The sequence below is a fragment of the Coturnix japonica genome, chromosome 3 (genome assembly GCF_001577835.2).
Source record: "Coturnix japonica isolate 7356 chromosome 3, Coturnix japonica 2.1, whole genome shotgun sequence".
Classification (NCBI taxonomy): Eukaryota; Metazoa; Chordata; class Aves; order Galliformes; family Phasianidae; genus Coturnix; species Coturnix japonica.
In genome coordinates this window covers 96,274,119-96,294,038 of record NC_029518.1, presented here as the reverse complement: position 1 = coordinate 96,294,038, position 19,920 = coordinate 96,274,119, and the positions used below count along the sequence as shown (strand labels likewise).

The 19,920-nt window shown below is 52.5% G+C and overlaps 1 protein-coding gene across 7 annotated transcripts in view; it reads left to right on the top strand.

Annotated features, from left to right (window-relative positions):
* NCOA1 (nuclear receptor coactivator 1) overlaps nt 1-16,090 on the top strand; it is a 134,367-nt gene extending 118,277 nt beyond the window's left edge. For 2 of the 7 annotated variants that reach the window (XM_032443214.1, XM_015859673.2), the window contains exons 11-21: nt 1,093-1,267; nt 2,359-2,544; nt 5,149-5,275; nt 8,435-8,603; nt 10,127-10,441; nt 10,641-10,742; nt 11,629-12,028; nt 12,756-12,930; nt 13,553-13,736; nt 14,611-14,700; nt 15,847-16,044. In XM_032443214.1, the coding sequence (XP_032299105.1) occupies nt 1,093-1,267; nt 2,359-2,544; nt 5,149-5,275; nt 8,435-8,603; nt 10,127-10,441; nt 10,641-10,742; nt 11,629-12,028; nt 12,756-12,930; nt 13,553-13,736; nt 14,611-14,700; nt 15,847-16,014 (2,091 nt within the window). In that variant the 3' untranslated portion in view covers nt 16,015-16,044. 7 annotated transcript variants of the gene reach the window in all.
* The last annotated feature ends 3,830 nt before the right edge of the window (nt 16,091-19,920 follow it).

The following is a 19,920-nucleotide window of genomic DNA, read 5'->3' as shown; positions in this document are numbered from 1 at the left end:
ATAAGGCTGCTTAATCCTTTTTAAGCAAAGAGAACAGAGAGGCTGACATTCAGAGCAGGGCTGATAGCCTGCTTACTGACTGTGTCAAATGGGGCTGAGAGGTGCGGTGTGAATAACGGAGTGCTCCCAAAGCCTCCAATGGCAACACGCAGCGAGTCTCTTAATAGGGTTAAGGGCTCAGTCCTCCTGGGAGTCATGGTCAGTGATCCTGCAGGCAAGTGGGAATCTCACTCGTTATCTCTTGCTGTGATCATAGAATCATGGAACGGGTTGGGTTGGCTGCCCAGGGAGATGATGGGGTCACCAGCCCTGGTGGTGCTCATAGAACATGGAGACGTGAGGATGCCCCGTGCTCCTCCAGGATCTCTTCAGCAAAGGAATCACTTCATTCCTGCAGTGCAGGGATGGGGACAGAGCCCTGCGCAAGGGCAGGACAGAAATGTGACACTGGTGGGGATGTCAGAGGTGCCTACGTGGGCTCAGCCCCCCCAGGATCCGACATCATTCCTCCTGTGTGATCCCTTTGTTCAGTGCTTGAGAAAACTGGGAGGTTTTTTTTGTCCCTATTCAGAAAGGGGGAGGGAAAGCAAGAAGTAATGCAAGCAGACAGAGCTGTCTTCTGCAGTTTTTCTTGCCACACTTGGATAGATCTGGAGATGGCTCCTTTCCCTTGGACCCGTTCAGAATGGTAACCCTGAAGCCCTCCAGGAGGCTGTGGATGCCCCATCCCTGCAGGCATTCAAGGCCAGGCTGGATGTGGCTTTGGGCAGCCTGGGCTGCTGGTTGGCGACCCTGCACATAGCAGGGGCTTGAAACCAGATGGGTAGGGGTTGGATTTGAGGATCTTAAAGGTCTCTTCTAACCTGAATGATTCTATCGTTCTATGTGCATTCAGCTGAGATTGTCCAGAGTTTATCCCCGCATTGATTAATTCCATCCCAGTGCCACCACCAGCTCTAGAGTGCTTTTGATTTGAAGCATCGTTGCTGCCCATTTCTGTCATCTGGGGCCGATCCTTTCCCACCGAGCTCACTTTCGTATCACTGCAAAGGAATCAAACTCACCCACCTGTGCTCTCCTTTCCTTCCTCAGTTTGCTGCCGAACTGGAGCAGCTGGACCAGCTCCTGCCATCACTGGAGAAAGCTGCTCAGCTGCCGGGCTTATGCGGGCCAGAGAGGAGTGAGAGCAGCGTGGCTGTCAAACCTGAAATGCTGGCAGCCCCCCTGCAGCCCAGCACTGCCCCCAGAGCCCCCGCCGGCCTCAACCGTAGGTGTCATCCCCAGGGTTCATCCCCACGTGGGGTCCTCGGGGGGTGGGAGCACAGGTGATGCTCGGGGGGATTTGGGTTCTCCATGTTGAGCAGTTTGACCCCTTGGAAATGGAGGTTTGGAAGCGTTGCTGTCACTTTTAGGCAGCTCTTTGGGATTGAGAGCACCCAGGTTTAGTGTCAAGACTGATGGGAAGGGGTTAAAATTGAAGAAAACACCCTGCTTTTTTCTCCAAAGTGAGCAGTGTCACCCCTAGAAAGGAAGGTTTTTCTCCTGAAGGAGCCCACAAGCAAGGGAGAAAGTTGGAGGCCCCAACTGTGGCTCCTTGGCTTCCCCATGCTGGGTTGTGAGCAGCAAACAGGGCCAGCAGTCTTTTACCAAGCAGAGCATGAACTTGGCTGTACGAATGCACACAAGTTACAGTGCTGTTGCCTGAAGCCCATCCATGTGCCTGTCCTGATCAGCAGCCCTGTGCCACCCTCACTGGTCCCCTTCAGTCCCCTGCCAGCCCCAGCACAAGCACTGCAGCCAGGACGGGTCCCATTGGGCTTTGTCCCATCTATGATGTTTCCTGGTGCACGTCTATGGTTTATTCCATCCCCTGCATCACCGCCCAGCAGAAATACAGAAGAGAAGGTCTGAGTGTGAACAGAAGCATTCGCTACGTGCTCCCTGCTGGCAAGCTGCAGCTGAACTTGTGAAAATCCATGCAAATGAGAGTTGTAACGATGCGAGGCTTAACAGCATCGTTTTCCCATGCGGTTTTAATTGATTTAAAGCCAGCAATGCCCAGCAGAACGTAGCTGGAGTGCACACAGGCAGCATCGCGGAGCATCACTCGTAATACTGCCGCTCCCCTGAGAGGAATCCCCATTCACTGTGAAGGAATCAGTCCTTATCCTCTCTTCTAGCAATTTACCAAACCTCTTTAATACACATATTATAGGTGGAAGCCTTCTCCCTTACCCCAGAGTACCCAGTGTCAGCTTCCTGGTGGGGCTCTGCATCAGCTGGCGATGTTGGGATGAGCTCGTGGGGAGAGATGTGGATTTTTATACGTACATGTTTCTCTTTGTTTTTCAAACGCAGCTGTCAGCAGCGGGCAGGGCATGCAGGCAGTTCGGGCCCCCTTTGAGTTCTGCGACCCGCTGGAACCAGCTCAGCTCAGGCCAGTTGCTTTCCCTACAACCAACGGCAGCAGCCCGCGGCCCCGAGCACCAGCCGAGCAGGGCAGGGGCACTGTGCCGGGACCAAACCACTTCCCACCTGACACAGGTACGTGCTGCCATGGGCATCTGCTCTGCTCAGCCAGCTGTGACAGCTGAAAGGGGATGTGCTGGGAAAGCTCTCCCCTGGGGGGCTTGTTTTGGGCCAAGTCTCCCTGTTACAAACGGGGAAGGCCAAGGGGAAGTCTTGAGAGGTGATGGCCTTGAGTAGGACTAGGGGAGGTTCAGGTTGAGTATTAGGAGACATTTCTTCTCTTATAGGGTGGTGATGCACTGGCACAGCTGCCCGGGGAGCTGGGGGAGTCAGCGTCCATGGAGGTGCTCCAGAAGCGTGGGGATGTGGCCCTGAGGGACGTGGGCAGTGGGCATGAGGGGGTGGGCTGGGGTTGGACTTGGGGATCTGAGAGGTCTTGTCTAACCTGAATGCTTCTGTGATTCTGCATTCATGCTTGTGGGTGCTGAAGAGGTGCAAGGTGGCAGAAATGGGCTTGAATATGCCTCCTGTCCACCTTTTCTTTCTAAGAAGTCAAAAAATGCCATGAGAGAGAGCATGAGAGAGCACCTCCATCCCTATGGAGAGAAGAGCCCCTCTGACATCTCAAGAATGTAAACCCAAACCTTCCTCCTCTTTCCAGCTGCATGAAGCAAGCCAGTGCCTCAAGTGTCTTGGTTTGGGTTGGAAAAGGCCTTAAAGCTCACCCAGATCCATGTCCTGCCATGGGCTGGTTGCACAGGGCCCCTTCCAGCCTAGCTTTGGTCACTGCCAGGGATGGGGCACACACAGCTTGCCTATGCAGCCCGTACCAGGGCCTCCCTGCCCTCTGAGCAAGGGCTATACCAAGAGAGTTGATTTCCACGAAGCCTGGAGTGCCTGTGTTACATTGGGGTGACAGTGATATGGTGAGGTGGCCAGGTCTACCCAGCAGCTCAGCTGTGCTGGTACATGGCTGCAGGAATGAGCTCACCTCAAGGGTTTAGCACTAGAAGAGGGACCTCACAGAAGTGCAACAACCCAGCTCTGCTTCTCCAATGTGGTAGCAAGAATGGTGTGGGATGAGACTGAGCTGCTGTCCCCTGGCATCCTGTGTCCTGCACGTGTCACTGCTCACCTGTAAGCGCAGCTCTTGCCCAGAACACTGCATTAGGTGGATGCACACCCTGTTATGACATTGACCTCCTGCCTATGGCAGCTTCTCTTGCCAATGAGTTTCATGTGCTACCCGAAGGGCATCTCCCTTTGTGATGGCCCCATGTCTGTGCAAGACATATGGGAGCACGCTGGCCTGAATTTGCACTTTGTTCTTTGTGCCCATGCTCTGTATTTCCCCATCTGAGCTTTCCTCCTCCAGCAGATCCCCTCTTTTCCCAACGTTCCCAGCCTGCTGAGCCGCTCAGCACTACAGTTTTCTTGCCCGTTCCAAGCAGTGCCCAGCATCAACCCTGCACCAGCTGCAGGGTCCCACCCGTGACCTTCCCTCCTCTCGAGGCCGTTGTGCAGCTGCAGTGTGACACCCTCCTCCATGACCACGGGCAGCTGCAGGCTGATGCTTTGCTTGGGAAAAAACTGCAGTTTTCAGCAGAATCAGAACTGGGAACTGTTGTCAGGCAAGCAGGGAAGGCTCGGAGCGCTGCACTGCGGCTGCGCGGGGCCGGCCCCACTGGAGCTACTGCTGCCACTGCTTTTATCTGCCTGTTGCCAAGCAACGTTAAGGCTTTTTTTTTTTTCCAAGACATTTCAAGAAGTAAAGGAACACCTCTCCCTGCTTCCATCCAAGAGCAAGCTTAGGGCTCTTGTGTTTCAGTGTAAAGCCCATAAAAACAGGCTCAGTCCAGGAGCTGTCATTGCCTGGAGCTGGGGATGCCTTGGAACAACAGGGAAGACAGCGAGCACTGCTGTGTTTGTCCTAAATAGGGCAGTTCCCTGATAAAGACATCAGGCATTCTCTGATCTTCTGGGGGTGTTAAGAACGGTGGAGATGCAGCACTTGGGGATGTGGTCATTGGGTACAGTGAGGACGCGCTGGGGTTGGACTGGGTGATCTTAGAGGTCTTTTCCAGCCTTAATTGATTCTATGATTCTGTGGTTCTATTTCGAGTTGGATGATGTAAAGTCTCCATCCACATAAATCTCCCCGTCCTGGGCTCAGGCTCCAAGTTCTGCTAAACTTAATCTAATTGCATTGGCTCTTTTCCCTGCACAAATTAACTTTTCTCCAGAATAGAGTCAGAAGATGCTAATGGGCGTGTGCGATTTTTCCAACTAAAATCTCCAGTGCTAACAGCTGGCCTGCAAGAACGAGCCCTCTGACTTGAGAAACCTGATGGAAGCGTTCAGGAAAGGGGAACTGAGACAGGTTTATAGTGTTGGTTCATATAGAGGACACGTAGCAGCCACACAGGTGTTCACCCAAAGCCCAGGTTCATCCTTTGGGTTTGGGTATGAGACTGAGCTCTGAATCTTCTTGAATGTTACCTCTAACAGTGGATGTATCTGCAGAAAGCAGCGGTGCTTCCATGGCAGTGTGCCTTGGGCACAGGCATGGCACCTTGGCTGTGGTTTAGTCCACTCCCAGCATCTCTCTGCATATCCCTCAGGGTGCCTAAGCCCCCTTGCCATGCTAACACTTCCTCCCCAACCCTCTTCTCCCTGCAGGAATGTCGGAGCTGGAGATGGGGGTGCCAGATCACCAGTTTGGGCAGCCGGGCATGGGCGAGCAGATCCCATGGACAGACAACAGCATGGCACCCATGAACCGAGGCACGATGAGTAAACCTGAAGAGTAAGTACTGCAGCTGGGCGGCTTCCCAACCTCACCCAGCAGGACTTCGGGGTGCTCTGGCAATTTCTGCCTCTGTGAACAGGGCACGCACCATCAATTCTTGGTCCAGACCCAATGAATTCCATATATCCACACTGAAAGTCCTCACTAACCAATACTGCAGCTAGAATCGTCCCACATTTTTCTTTCTGGGGTCAGCATCTCAAGAGCCATGGGACAGTTTTGTGTCTTCATGTCACTGCAGCTCTTGGCTGTCCCCATTTGGAAGGTCCTCTTTAGGTCCTTGCCCTGTGGAGCAGCCAAGGAGTCAGCACCTCAGCACGCAGCATCACTCCTGGGCTGTAAATGCTATAGCAGTGCTATTGCAGAAGCCTGGAGGTCAGTTATTTTGGGGCTGGAGGTGAGGAGGGCAGGGAGCCCTGCTGGTGCTGCGCTCTGCTTGATGCCATACAGGGGTCACAGGGCTTCCTCATTCAGGAGCTCTCCAAGGCATCAGCACTTGCGGTGTGGACAGAGGCTGAGTCCTTCCCCACCCCCAGAGGTCAGGAACCTGTTAGATAGATGATGAGCTCGGGGAAGATCCTTTTGCAGCCCTCACTGCTGATACCCATACATCGGTTGCTAATTAAATCCTTAACAGATAAGCTTCTGTTTAACTGCTATGAAAAGCAAATGTATAAGAATTGTATTTGAGCAAGGCAAGAGCCAAATATCTTCTTGTAGGAGCTAAGTTTGGATTAATTTCTAAAAGCTCTTCACTCAGCCCAATAAAAGAATTGCTTAAATGGGCTCTGTTGCTGCACATGGATCTTGGATTTTGGCTGGGAAGACTCAGACTCTCATTGCTTGAAAAAGCTGGGAGTTTAAACGAGGAGGAGCATTTACATCAGCTCGAGTCCTTGCTTCAAGGAAGCAGCTTCCCTTTTACATCTCAGTGGGTGTCACAGTTTCATCGTCGGTGTGAGATCCGTGGGGCATATCCAGCAAAGGGCAGAGCAGTTCTAAAAATCAATCTTGGTTTTAAGCTACAAATGTTCCTTAAGATGCTGCTTCACTTGCTTTATCAGGGGAAAATGACCTTACCTTACTCAGCAGCGCTGTACTCCAAGCATGGAGTCAGGCAGCCTTACTGGTGCCCAGCTCACTTCCCACCTCCCTTCCCTGCAATAACTTGAGCAGCCCTATGGCTGATGGAGCTCCATAGGTGAGAGCTGCCTTGTCAGTCTCTGGAGCAGCACTTTGAGTCTCCAGGAGCAAAAAGCAGCTGCTGGGTTGGAGGTAAGACTTGCTCCTCAGCATCCCCTCCCAGAGCCTGCTTCAGCACAAGGAAGGGGTTATCCAGCCCTTGCAGAGGCCTTTAGGCTCTGCTTTGGTACAACAGCCTTGAAAAGCAACAGCGGAGAAACTGAAGAGAGCAGATTCCTCTGTAAAGCTGGAGAGGAAGTCTAAAGTCAGGGGCTTGGTTGGGATCTGTGCACTTCCATCTAGTGGCACATCCATAAACTGCAAAACCCAACCCAGGCTTCAGCGGAGAGCGGGGCTTCTGCCAAGCTGTGCTCTGCACTGATAATGTGCATGGATTGTTCTGCATCGTGTGCCTTCAGTTGGGCTCCAGCTGCAGAGCAACTCCTCTCTTAACTGTGTTACCAACAGAGCTTTTGCTTTAGGGGTTGTAAAGGTTTTCCAGCTGCAAGGTATGTATCCATCACCAGGGCTCCTGCCTTGCTCAATGAGCTGACCCTCCTGGCCAAGGGGAGCTTCCTTGCAAGCTCTCCTTGTCCTCAACCCCTCTGGATCTTCAATTCTTGATGAACTGGGACAGTTACAACATGCTCCCTTATGTGCCCTGATCCCAAGTGCTCTGTGTCGTTGATGGTAGAGACACATCAGACCAGATCCAAGGCACCTTGAACCACATCTGGGATGCTGCAGGCGGCTCTCATACATGTTCCTCTAATCCCTCAAGATCAAGGATGTCACCCAGGGCCCAGCTTGATGACCACAGCACTGACATGTTATGCCAGCAGAGATGCACTTGCTGCCCAAGATATCTGTGCTGGACAGGAGATTTTGGAGGCCATGGCAGGGAGATGTTTTATGGGACTGCAAGCAGCGTTTGACACCAGATTCCTCCCACCTGCCAGCATGGGGCTGACCTGCATGTGGTGCAGCATACATGGTGCTCACAGGAGGTTTATTTCCTATCTAAGAGTTGTACTGTTCCACAGTCTCCTTATAAACCATCCACGCAGAGGTCTGTTGTAAACCAAAGAGGCGTTGCCAACCTACATTCATCCTCTCATTGCCTGTTAATGCAGAGAAAAACTTTGTCCCCCACTTTCTCTGCACGATTGTTGGTTTTGAGCAGCCAGCTCTGATCTTTGGCTTTAGTCTTCCTAATGGTTCAGTACAAAGCAGCCAGTAGCAGGGACCTGGGCTGTAGGAAACCAGCCCTGCTTTTCACCTCCATCTCCCTGCTTCCCTCTCTGCCCCTACTCTGTAATGTAAGAAATCCCAGCGCCGAGTATTTCTTTCCCTGGATTAAACTGCGTGTGTTGGCTGCAGCACTCTCGGTCCCATTGGCTTCAGTTCCTTACTGTACATCTGGTCCTCATCTGGAGCTAAAAGGATAAACATGTCTGCTGCTTGGGAACTGCTGGCATGCTCCAGTTCTCTCCTTTGTGTCTCTCTGCGAGCGTGATGTGCCATGGCTCCCTTCATTGTGTCAGACCCGGCAAATCCGATTGACTCCAATTAGTCACGTCATTGGAATGTCTCTCATTACATATTAATCTTATTCCCAAAGAATATTGAGCGAGCTTGTCAGAAATCTTCTTTTTGCAGCTAAAAGGTTCCCTCTGCCTTCAGCTGTTTCTTTTCCAGCTGTCCCAGTGCCTTCCCAACCTCCCACTCCGCTCCCTGCGCATGTTGTGCTCTGCCTCCCACCACCCCGTCTGTAACTCCTGCAGAGCAAAAGCACCAAGTGGTCCTCCAGAACCCCACTGAAGCCCAATGTTGGCTCCATTCCCCGTGGGATTTCATCCTGGCAGTGGGGTGGTGGGTGGGAGGCCAACAGCGCAGAGTGGGATTTCCTATAGCTCAGCCCCACTGTTGCTTCGACAACCCTTCACGTGCCTCCTCGGGCTTTTGTCTCCGCAGCCCCTGCATCACCTCACAGCTGGATGAGCTCCTGTGTCCTCCCACCACCCCGGAGGGCCGCAATGATGAGAAGGCGCTGCTGGAGCAGCTCGTGTCCTTCCTGAGTGGCAAGGATGAGACAGAGCTGGCCGAGCTGGACCGAGCCCTCGGCATCGACAAACTGGTGCAGGTAAGAGAGGCTCAGTGAGGCCAGGAAGAGGTTGGGGCCAGGGTCAGGTCATACAGTCATAGAACAGCTGAGGTTGGAAGGGACCTTAAGGATCATTCAGTTCCAGCAGATGCCGAGCTCTGACATGAGTGTGAAGGAGGATTTTCAACATCTGGTCACGAGAGGCCAGATGTGAGTGGGAACGCACATCAGATTCAGAAGGGATATTTAATCCTCTGCCATTCCACCAAGAGAAAAAAAATAGTTGGAAAGCATCCCCATGAAATCCAATAGGCCACTCTCGGCTTAAAAACGCCATCCCCCATGAGAAACGTCAGCCCTTCAAAGGGCAGCTCATGTGTCGGGGCGTGGGGAGGGCTGGCAGCCCAGCCCGCTTCCCCGCCGCGCTCAGGGCTGGGGCGTGGAGGAGCCTTCCAGCTGGAGTCCCACAGGCAGAGATTCCTGAGCCTTAATTGTGCTGCCTAATAATACAACTAATGGCCTGGCTGGTATGAGAGCCCGCAGCCCTCGCTGTTGAGATTGGCTTACACTGCAGCTGCCCCTTTCCTCTAATTTAACCACAGGAAAAAAAATGACAGTTTTGCTCCAGCGTTGCCATCTGATTCAGATAGCACCATGGCCCCGGCTACAGGCACCCGTGCAGAGGCATCTGAAGGATTCGGGTTGTCCTAAATAACAGGGCATGGCCAGGGGGAAGCCTGAATTTAGGCAGAGAGCAAAGGAGGTGGAAGATGAGCTGCATTGCTCAGGTTTTTTCATAGAGTGGTTTCTCTTTCCGTGCCCTGCGGAGCTCACGTGCTTTTTCCAAAACAACAAATAGAACTGGAAGCCTGTGAATCACATAATCACAAGCCAAGATACTTCAGTCCCCATCCTGTGCTGACTCTGAGGGCAGGCATATAGTTGCCCAAAGAGATGATGCTGATGAGGTTGGTGAGACCCTGGCACAAGCTGCCCTGAGAAACTGTGGGTGTCCCATCCCTGGAGGTGCTCAAGAATGAGGTGGATGGCTTTGGGCAACCTGGTCTGGTGGGAGATGTCCCTGCTGTGGTTCCTGCCGTGGTTGGAATTGGATGGGCTTTAAGGTTTCTTCCACCTCAAACCATTCTAGAATTCCATGACTCCATGATTCTGCAGTTCTGTGATCTCATTGTTCCATGTTTCTATGGTTCCATGGCTCTATGATTCCATGGTTCTACAGTTCTGTTATTCTGTGGTTCCACGATTCTATGGTTCTGTGGTTCCATGATTCCATGGTTTCCATAATTCAGTGAGCACACCTCAATCCATCGCTGCTTTGGACCCAGAGATGAACCCCAAGCCCATCTCAAAGGACGTTTTTTCTTGGGTCCTTGCTTCCAAACAAGCCAGCAGAAATCACTCCCATCCCTCCAGGTTTATCAAAGCCTTGAGGAACGAGGTTAACCCCACTTGGGATAGCTCTGGGCTTGAGCTGTGCTGGATGGGGATGGCTGCAGCTGGGGCTCCAGCATAAAGGTTTTCCTCCCTCTTCTCCCTTCCAGGGCGGCGGGCTGGAAGCCCTGACAGAGCGATTCCAGCCCCAGCAAGCCACCCCTCCACTGATGATGGAGCAGAAGCCCGGCATGTACCCCCAGCCTTACTCCTCTGCATCTCCCACCACCAACCTCCCTGCCGCCTTCCCCGGCATGGTCCGGCAGAAGCCGTCCTTCGGTCCCATGCCAGTGCAGGTCCCGCCGCCGCGCGGTGCCTTTCCCACCACCATGGCCATGCAGCCCCGGCAGGCGCTCAGCCGACCCCCCACGGCTCCCAACCAGCTGCGACTTCAGCTGCAGCAACGGCTTCAGGGCCAGCAGCAGGTAACAGTCTCCCACATCCCATAGCTGGATCCAGGGGTGGGAGGGATGCAGCGTCCTCCCTGCAGCAGCGGTTCTGCAACGAGGGAGATTGGAAGGGCTTTGAGTAGCTGGAGGGTGGCTGGACACTAAGGGAAGATATTGCTGGAGCATCTGCATCTGTTGCTGGAAAACCTTCCTGACTGTTGTCCCTCTCGTGCAGCTGATCCATCAGAACCGGCAGGCAATTCTCAACCAGTTTGCAGCCAACTCTCCCGTGGGCATCAACATGAGGGCGGGCATGCAGCAGCAGATGACCCCGCAGGTAAGGGGGATGCGATGCAGTGGCACAGGGCAGCTCAGTCCCATCTGCTTGTTCCCACCATGCAGAGGGGTGGCTCGAGATGTGCCTTTGCGATTCTTTTTCCTCCCTCTTTACTCCGTCCCCTACACCTGGGTAAAGCACAAAGACCTCATTATCACTTAGAGACAAACGTGCCAAGATGGTTAATTGAGAAGGATCTCTGGGAAATAGATGCCATCCTTTAAATACCAGAATCTCCAGTGAAATCTTCTTAATGATCCTGCAAATCCCCAAGCCCTAAAGTTCTTGTTTCACTTCTAATAAAGTGGATAAAACATCTGCTCCCTGCAAGGAGGAGTTGGAAAGCGTAGCTGAGTTCTGGTAACTTTATTCCACTTCTCTGAGAAGCCTGCAAGTTAAGCCTGCTGTTAAGCATCGCAGCTTCTCTGGTGGGGAATATGAGCTGCAGACGGAGGGACCCAGCGCTTTCCATCAGGGCCCCCTTGGCAGTTGTGATGGCTTTGTTGCTCTCCCCTGCTGTGCTGCAGCTCCTGTGGTGATGGATGGGAGCACATCTGGCCCAGCAGCTGGGGAAGGAGCCCAGCGCCAGGGGAAATGTCATGGGGTGATTTCATGGGGTCAAGATCGGAGATCCTGGGGTTGAGAGCTCCTTCCCTGAAGGGCACAGGAGCAGGTTGCCCAAGGAGGCTGTGGATGCCCCATCCCTGCAGGCATTCAAGGCCAGGCTGGATGTGGCTCTGGGCAGCCTGGGCTGCTGGTTGGAGACCCTGCACATAGCAGGGGGTTGAAACCAGATGGTCATTGTGGTCTTTTTCAGCCCAGGCCATTCTATGGTTCTGTGAAGAGCACAAGAGGAGTTAACTCTTCACATCTTTCGTCCCCACAGCCTCCCCTCAACGCCCAGATGCTGGCGCAGCGTCAACGTGAGCTCTACAGCCAGCAGCACCGGCAGCGGCAACTCATGCAGCAGCGAGCCATCCTCATGCGACAGCAGAGCTTCGGCAACAACCTCCCACCCTCAGCCGGGCTCCCGGTGCAAATGGGGGCCACCCGCCTCCCCCAGGCTCCCCCACAACAGTTCCCTTATCCCCCCAACTACGGTACGAGCCCCGGGAACCCTCCCACCTCCACCAGCCCCTTCTCGCAGCTGGCGTCCAGCCCTGAGGCCGCGTTGGCCAATCGTGGTGGCATGGTGAGCAGGGGGATGATGGGCAGCGTCGGAGGGCAGTTCGGCGCTGGGATGACGCCGCAGATGCAGCAGAACATCTTTCAGTATTCAGGATCAGGTAGGTGGGGACGGAGGGGACTGTGTGCCCCTCTTGATACCAGCATCTCTGGTACCAGCGGTGTAAAAGCAGTGGGGAAGGATAGGCAAAGGGCACAGCCACACTGCCACCATTTCACACCGCATCTCACTGTTCTGCATATCTCAACTCTTTCCTGGTTGAATCCCCTTAGAAATAGATGAATTTGGCAACCAATTCATTTCTTTGTTCATTCTTTCTGCAAAAAGAAAACTAGAAAAACAGTTCTGTGCTCTGGAAATGTCCTTGTTGTCACTGAGATGTCAGAAACAAGCCACAGCCAGCTCACACTTCTTGCCTGGGCACAGAGCTCTGATTACATTGGTGAGCCTGTGCAGTGGGGTGCGTGGATGGTGTTGGGTGGTGGAAGCTGCTCCCATTCAGCAGCAGCGTGGCACACGTAACTGATGAGCAGAGCCCTGCAGGAACCCCCTTTGCCATTGTCTTGGCATTACCTTGGCTATTTTCTATCCAGGTGTGGTAGGAAATAGAAGCACCTGCTGGTGGAAACCACATGGTGGGGAGGTTTCCCCAGTTATTCACCTATGAGTTGTTTGAGTTTGAGTGATAAAGATGCTTGAGATGAAAACCAGAGACTCCGAGAGCCAAAGTTGCAGGTTTGATGGAAGTAGTTGCAGGATAAGGAGGAGGAAAAGGGCAGGCTGCTAATGGGTGCCACAGCTGATGCTGTCTGTCCTTCCTTCTCCAGGCATGGGTCAGCAGAATGAGCCCGCCTTCGCCCCCTCGCTCAGCCCCAGCAGTCCCCTGATGTCACCACAGCTCCCTCCGTCGCAAAGCCCGATGCTGCAGCCAGCACCGCCTGCACCGGGCTATCAGTCACCTGACATGAAGACCTGGCAGCAGGGAGCCATGGCGAACAGCAAGTAAGGTCATCATGGTGTCATTGGGTGGGTCGGGATGGAAGGGACAGTAAAGGTCTTCTAGCTCCTACCACTGATGATTTAAATCTGTGAGGAGCTCTTGGAGTGAGGTGGCTTCATTACATCTTGTGAAAGCTGATTGACTTTGGAAATGGGACAGTGAATGGGGCCACATCTGGCAGTCCCAGTACAGCCCACTCTTGTGCCTCCTAAAGATTCTTCCAGCTCTGAGCTGGGGAAGTGAATGGGAAGAACCACCAGACTTCTGCTTGGTTTTGTGCAAGTCAGGTTGGAGCTTCAGACCAGTGGAAATGAACTAAAAAGCTCATCTGGGGGCTACATCACTTCTGTGCCTTCCCTGGTCAGGTGAAGCTTGGGGTCACCTCACTCAAGGCTTTGCATCGCTTCCTTGATGGTCCCCTCTCTTGTTGCCCCTCCTTCCCCACCACTTCACACTGAGGAGCAGAGGGCAGATGTTCCTATGGTGATCACCGGCCTTAGAGGGCTTCCTCGGGTGGCTGAAGCTCTTCTGATAGCTCCACACACTTCAACCCTTCCAGAACAGGCAGGCAGAGACCATCCTCCCACCAGCACCTGACTAACCCTTTTCTCTTCTCTCCATCAGCGTATTCAGCCAAACGGGGCAGACCCAGCCAGCACCGGCTCAGCAGGGAATGTACAACAACATGAGCATCACCGTCTCCATGGCAGGAGGAAACACCAACGTCCAGAACATGAATCCCATGGCGGGACAGATGCAGATGAACTCGTTGCAGATGCCTGGGATGAACTCCATGTGCTCGGAGCAGGTCAGTGCTGCTGCTCACGGCTCTCTCTGGCTTTCTGGAGGGTTGTTTTCCTAACGGGTCTCCCCAGCTTTGTTAGATTCATTTTGTTTTGCTGTAGTATCTCCATTTACAAGCAGCTCATATCCCAGCCTTCACCTGGCTGTGGGTTTAGTGCTGGGGCTTTGCCACAATGCATTTCAGGATTCCCCTTTCCCAGCCCTTCCCAAGAGGGGCAGCAGATGTCCCTGCTGCATTAACAGTGCTCTGAGCTGTGTTTGACCTGGGAAAGGCTGCAGCCTTCATGTCCTTAGGGGAAGGCAGAGCATCCCCAGCACCTCCGGATCTGCTTTGGTGAGGTGTTGGGGGTGGGTTTGCACATCTCCTGGTGGCTGTATCCAAACTGAGGGGCAGGTGTGGAGACCTGCACTTGGCTGGCTGTACCTGGGACACTGCCACCAGCCACAGCCAAGCCCTGTGGCTGTTTGAAGCTCTGCCCTTCCTGAAACTTTAGCTGCTGGGGTTTGTCGCAGTGCCATTAAGCTCCTTGGAGCTGCTCTTGGCTCATTGGGTTTGTGTGGGAGTGCTGCAGGCTGGGGCTTGCAGCTTCCCCAGCGGCTTTTCCCCCTCGTGTCAAATGCATTTGGTGACATGCCACGCTCCCTGGAGACCACGTGTCCCTGGCAGCAGCCCAAGGCAAAGCGCAGGAGGTTGGGAGAAAGGCAGAATGAATCCCAGCCTCAGAATGAGAGGACGCTGGTGCTGCCCCATGGGCTCCCCCTCCCCAAACCTACCTGGGCTCTGTGTTTCCCAGACCCACCCAGCTCAGCTCAAGGGGGTGATGAGTGCCCTGGGGACATCCAGAGCCCTTGCTGAGCTTTGTTATTGCTTTTGACAGGTAAACGACCCAGCGCTGAGACCCACGGGCCTTTACTGCAACCAGCTTTCCTCCACTGACCTTTTGAAAACAGAAGCAGATGGGGCGCAGGTCAGTAAGAAACTGCTAAGCACATCTCAGGTACAGAGAGAGATTGCTGTGCTGCCAATAAAACCTGAACGCTCTCCAGCCATGCCATGTTGGCACACTTGGCACCAGGCGAGCTGTTAGCCAGGGCTGCTCCAGTTGGTCACCCTGAGAGTCAGTGGGTGCCTTGTCCCTGCAGACAGCCAAGGTCAGGCTGGATGGGGCTCTGAGCACTGATGGAGCTGTGGGTGTCCCTGTTCAGTGCAGGGAGTGGGACCAGATGGCCTCTAAGGGTCCCTTCCAATTTGGAGTTATGGTGCAGTGGTGCTTGGGGACCTCGGAGAGCTGCTCACTGAGCAGAAACTGCAGTCCAGCTGGGAAACAACTGAGCACAGGAGGTGCTCAACCCCATCCGTCTCCAAGAGCAGCCCCGGGGTGACAGCAGCGGGAGGAATTCTTTCCTAGGCTCAGATCTTCGGTCTGAAAGATCCATCCTGGGGATGGAAGGGAAGGCGATTTGGAAGGGAAGGTCTGAAGGGAGCGGGGAGGCTGTGGGGCGACGTCTGTCCGTCTGTCTGTCCATCCTACTTGTCAGTCCAAGCGCCGATGCCCGCGGGCTCTGTGCTTTGTGCTCACACCTCCTGATGAGTTCTCCTCCTTTCGGACCACCCCGCGGGCTCCATCCTTGCGCTCTCACACTCCGGCACATGGGGACGTGCCACCACCGCTCTTCATTTTGTAAAGCAGCTCCGGACTTCGCTCACCTCCAGTCTGCCCCGTGCCGCTGCCTTATGGCTGCCCCTTCCAGGGACAAGCCAAGCTGATTTTTCCTCTTTTTTTTCTTTTTTTTTTTTTTTTCTTTTTTAATTTTTTCCATTTTTTTTCCTCCTAATTTTTTTATATATTTTTTTAATTATTATTATTTTTATTATTATTATTATTACTTTTTTTTTTTCCGAATGAGCAACGTGTGAACCTTGCCGAGCTCTGATCCGAATGAGTGCAGCGGTTTTCTTTTTGTAGGAAAAGAAGACAGAAGAGTTCTTCTCTGTGGTGGCTCCAGACTAGAGGAAGTCTCTAGTGAGTTTCCACTTCACGTAGTTCCCAGTCCGTCGCCTCCGGCCTTTGCCCCATCCCCGCTAAGAGCCCCTCTTGTCTTTTGTGTCCCAGCAGGTACAGCAGGTTCAGGTGTTTGCCGACGTGCAGTGTACAGTGAATCTGGTAGGAGATCCCTACCTGAACCCTCCGGCTCCCCTGGGCGCTCCGAAAGCCACCGCGGTGCCGCCGACGCCACAGGGCCAACAGAAGAGCCTTCTTCAGCAGCTACTGACTGAATAACTGCTTTTCGAGGAATGTGAAAAAAAAAAAACAGAAAAAAAAACAGAAAAAAAATTTAAATAATGAGACGTACAGAGATATATAAATATATATATTATATATTTTTCTGAGATTTTTGATATCTCAAAGCGCAGCCATTCTTCAGCTCGTAGTGTTTGGAGCAAAAGGGGGGGGAGGGAGGGGCTGTTTCATTTTGTGCGCGGGGTTCTTTTTGTGGGTTTTGTTTATTCCCTCTCCGCACCCCCTTTTTTTTTTTCCCCATCCCCTCCTGTCTTCCCCCTTTGGTTTCCATTTTTCCTCCTTTTTTCACCCTCTTTTCCTCATTTTTCCCTCTTTTTCGCCCTTTTTTCCCCCATTTTCCCCTTCCCTCCCTCTTTTTCTTCTCCCCTCCTCGTTTTGTTTTGGTTTTTTTGTTAATAAAACAAACAAACAAAAACCAACCCCAGGAGCCCACAGAGCGTTGTGGGCGTTGGCAACGCGTGCGAGGCGGGGACAGTCGGTTTCATTGAGCCAAACTCAAGAGATGATCCTTATTTTTGTAATCAGTTCGCCGGCTTCTTAATCTGGACGAAGGTTTTTTCTCGGGGAGGCGGGAGGGCAGGGGGAGGAGGCAGCTGGAGGACTGCGGCAGCAGCACAGGAGGAGGAGGAGGAGGAGGAAGAGCAAGCTCAGTTTCAGCTGGATCTGTCACTGATGACGTCTCGGCACGGGGCACGGATGGGGATGGACGTTGGATTACTGCAAACAAGGCCGGGTTGAGTCACGCTTTGACAACGAACCTTCTCTCCCCTCCACCCCGAACCCCGCTTGTGCGTACAATCAGCTTTTTCTAGCAATCGTGAGTTTGTCGGTTTTAAAGAAAAAAAAAAGACAGAAAAAAAGACAAAAAAAAAAAACCAACCCCCAAACCCCAAGAAACAACCTACAAAGAGTATTTTGACCCACTGGTTTCTGTTGGGTTTGGGCTTTTTTTTCCCATGTTTTATGGTGATTTCGGGCGCCCGGCGGAACAAGGGGCCGACCGTGTGTATATTGCAATGGGGGGAACAACCAAATAGGCAAAAATAATAATAGAGAGGAAAAAACAGCAACAAAAAGGCCAAAAAAACCACAAGTTTGGGGCAAACGACGAAACCAAACCCGCAATAATTTTTAGGGGGACGGATGGGGAGGGTGGGGGGGTGATGTCAATTCTTGTAGATAAAATTTTCTGATGAAATATGGAATAAAATGAAGCAGTCGGTTCTTTCTGCTTTGATCGTGTTTAACAGCTGAGGTAGCTTAAACTATTTAAAATGATTAATAATAAAATAATAATAATAATTGAATTCTCTGTCGGGAGATGATAGCTTATTTTTTCCCCTCGAGCCTGTCACTGTAAATAGCTCCGAGCTCTGTATAAATTTGTTTCCTTCTCTTTTAGCTTTTAATATTCACTGCTGACTTTTATGAGAGTGGGGGGGGGAGGATGGGTGGGTTTTTGTCCCTCTCTCTCTTTCTCTCTCTCAAATCGCGCTGGTGTGTGGAAAACAAATGTGTAGCTTTGTTGATTGACATTTGCAAGAGTTAAAAAAGATGACAAAAAAAAAAAAGGAAAAAAAAAAAAAAAAAGAAAAAAAGAAAGAAAAAAAAAGACAAAAGAACCGGAGTTGCCAGCTGACGTTTCAGTTTCGTTGTCTCTGTGCCGATGCATCCCTGGAGAAATGCGCTGATAATGATGGGTGCTGGGGGGATGGGGCTGAGCCATGGAGAGGTTGCCATGGGGTGAGGGTCCTGGCCATAAATCATTGTGCTTTGGGCCCATCACTGGGCACCAACAGCAGGTGGTGGGTCCTCCCAAACAGCCCCAAAGCCCTACGGTGTTTGGATCCTCCCAACTGGCCCCAAAGACCTACAGCGTTTGGGTCCTCCCAGCCGGCCCTGACATCCTGTGGTGTTTGGGTCCTCCCAGTCGGCCCCAAAGACCTACAGCGTTTGGGTCTTCCCAACCAGCCCTGACACTCTACAGTGTTTGGGTCCTCCAACCAACTCAAATGCCCTATAAAGTCTGTAGCTCCCAACCAGCCCCCAAACCCTACAATATTTCTTCCTCTCAACCAGCCCCAAAGTCTTGCAGTGTTTGGGCTCTCCCAGCCAGCCACAAAGCTCTGCAATGTTTGGGCTCTCACAATGAGCCACAAAGCCCTACAGCGTTTGGGTCTTTCCAACCAACTCAAATGCCCTACAATGTCTGTTGCTCCCATCCAGCCCTCAAACTCTACAATGTTTGTTCTTCCCAACCAGCCCCAAAGCCCTACAATGTTTTGGGCTGCTTCAGCATTTTCAGGGGGGGAAAGGGTGGGTACTTGGGTGCTGTACCTCCTTGCTGGTGGTTTTTTTGCCACGTTGGTTGCTGGAAGCAGTGGGTGGGGAAGAGCATCACAGCTGCTGGGGTTCTCCCTGTCCTGCCATGGCTTTTCTTTCTTACACTTCATTGAAAGGAGGCAGTGCCGGCTTGCTGGCTGATGCTGCCGTCTGCTGTTCACATGGCTCTTGGCAGGGATTTGCTGCATGGTTAAGTGCAAACAAAACCAAACAAACCGACCTCTGGTCAGAGTGAGCCTTCAGCTCTGGCTGCTGTAGGGTCACTGTGTCACAGTGACCGCAACCGAAGTGCCACAGCCCGGGTGACACAAGTTGAGGTGGCAGCTCACGGTCACAGCTGTGTACTCCCATCCTATGTCAGAGCCATGGGAGAATGCATCATCACAGCCCAACCAGCACCAAAGCAGGGTGCTCTGCCAGAGCCATGCTGTCCCTTCTGTTTGGAACAAGAGGTGATGGCCATAAATTGCACCAGGGTTGATTCAGGTTGGATATTAGGAAAAAATAATTCTCCAAAAGAGCAGTGATGCAGTGGCACAGCTGCCCAGGGAGCTGGTGGGGTCACTGTCCATGGAGCTGTTCCAGAACAGTGGGGATGTGACACTGCGGGACGTGGGCTGTGGGCATGGGCAGGTGGGCTGGTGTTGGATTTGGGGTTCTGAGGTCTTTTCCAACCTGAATGGTTCTGTCCATTCCCAGAAATGCAGCATTGGCTTCAGAATGGGCAGAGGAGCTCAGAGGGCTGTGCCAGGCATGCAGCATGGTAAACCCTGCAAGACACAGGGAACCCAAGACAGCCAAACCCAGCCTGATGCTCTCCCAGGTTTCCTTGGCTGTGCAGATGGGTGGCTATGTAGGTTTTTGTGGTTTTCAGGTCACCTCCCACATCAGTGGGAAACAAATACTAGAGAAGCCAACAACTCATGCTGTGAGATATCATACAACAGCAGTATCCTGCAGAGGCACCACAGCATCCAGGAGAGCTGCAAACAGGAGGAAGCTCTCAAAGCATAAAGCATTGGAGCAGAGAAAAGAGAGAATTAATGCTACCACAGCAGTGAAAGGTGAGTTAAGCAGCACAGTATGCACCACATATGGGACAGAACATATTAAATTCATGTTAACTGAGACAGGGGAGGTTTAGGTTGGATCTTAGGAGGAGGTTTTTCACCCAGAGGGTGGTGACGCACTGGAACAGGTTGCCCAAGGAGGCTGTGGATGCCCCATCCCTGCAGGCATTCAAGGCCAGGCTGGATGTGGCTCTGGGCAGCCTGGGCTGCTGGTTGGCGACCATGCACATAGCAGGGGATTGGAACTGGATTGTGGTCCTTTTCAACCCAAGGCCATTCTATGATTCTATATTCCTCTGATTCTATGAAATTCAATCTGAATGTCAGACAAAACAAGATCTGCTCATGGAAGTGTAACTCCTAACAAGCACCCGCAGCACTTGAGTGTGGCATCCCCTACAAGAGCCTGCTCTAGCAGTGTGGAGATGCACAAGCAGACTGACTGCATACAGACACAGCAACTCCATATAAC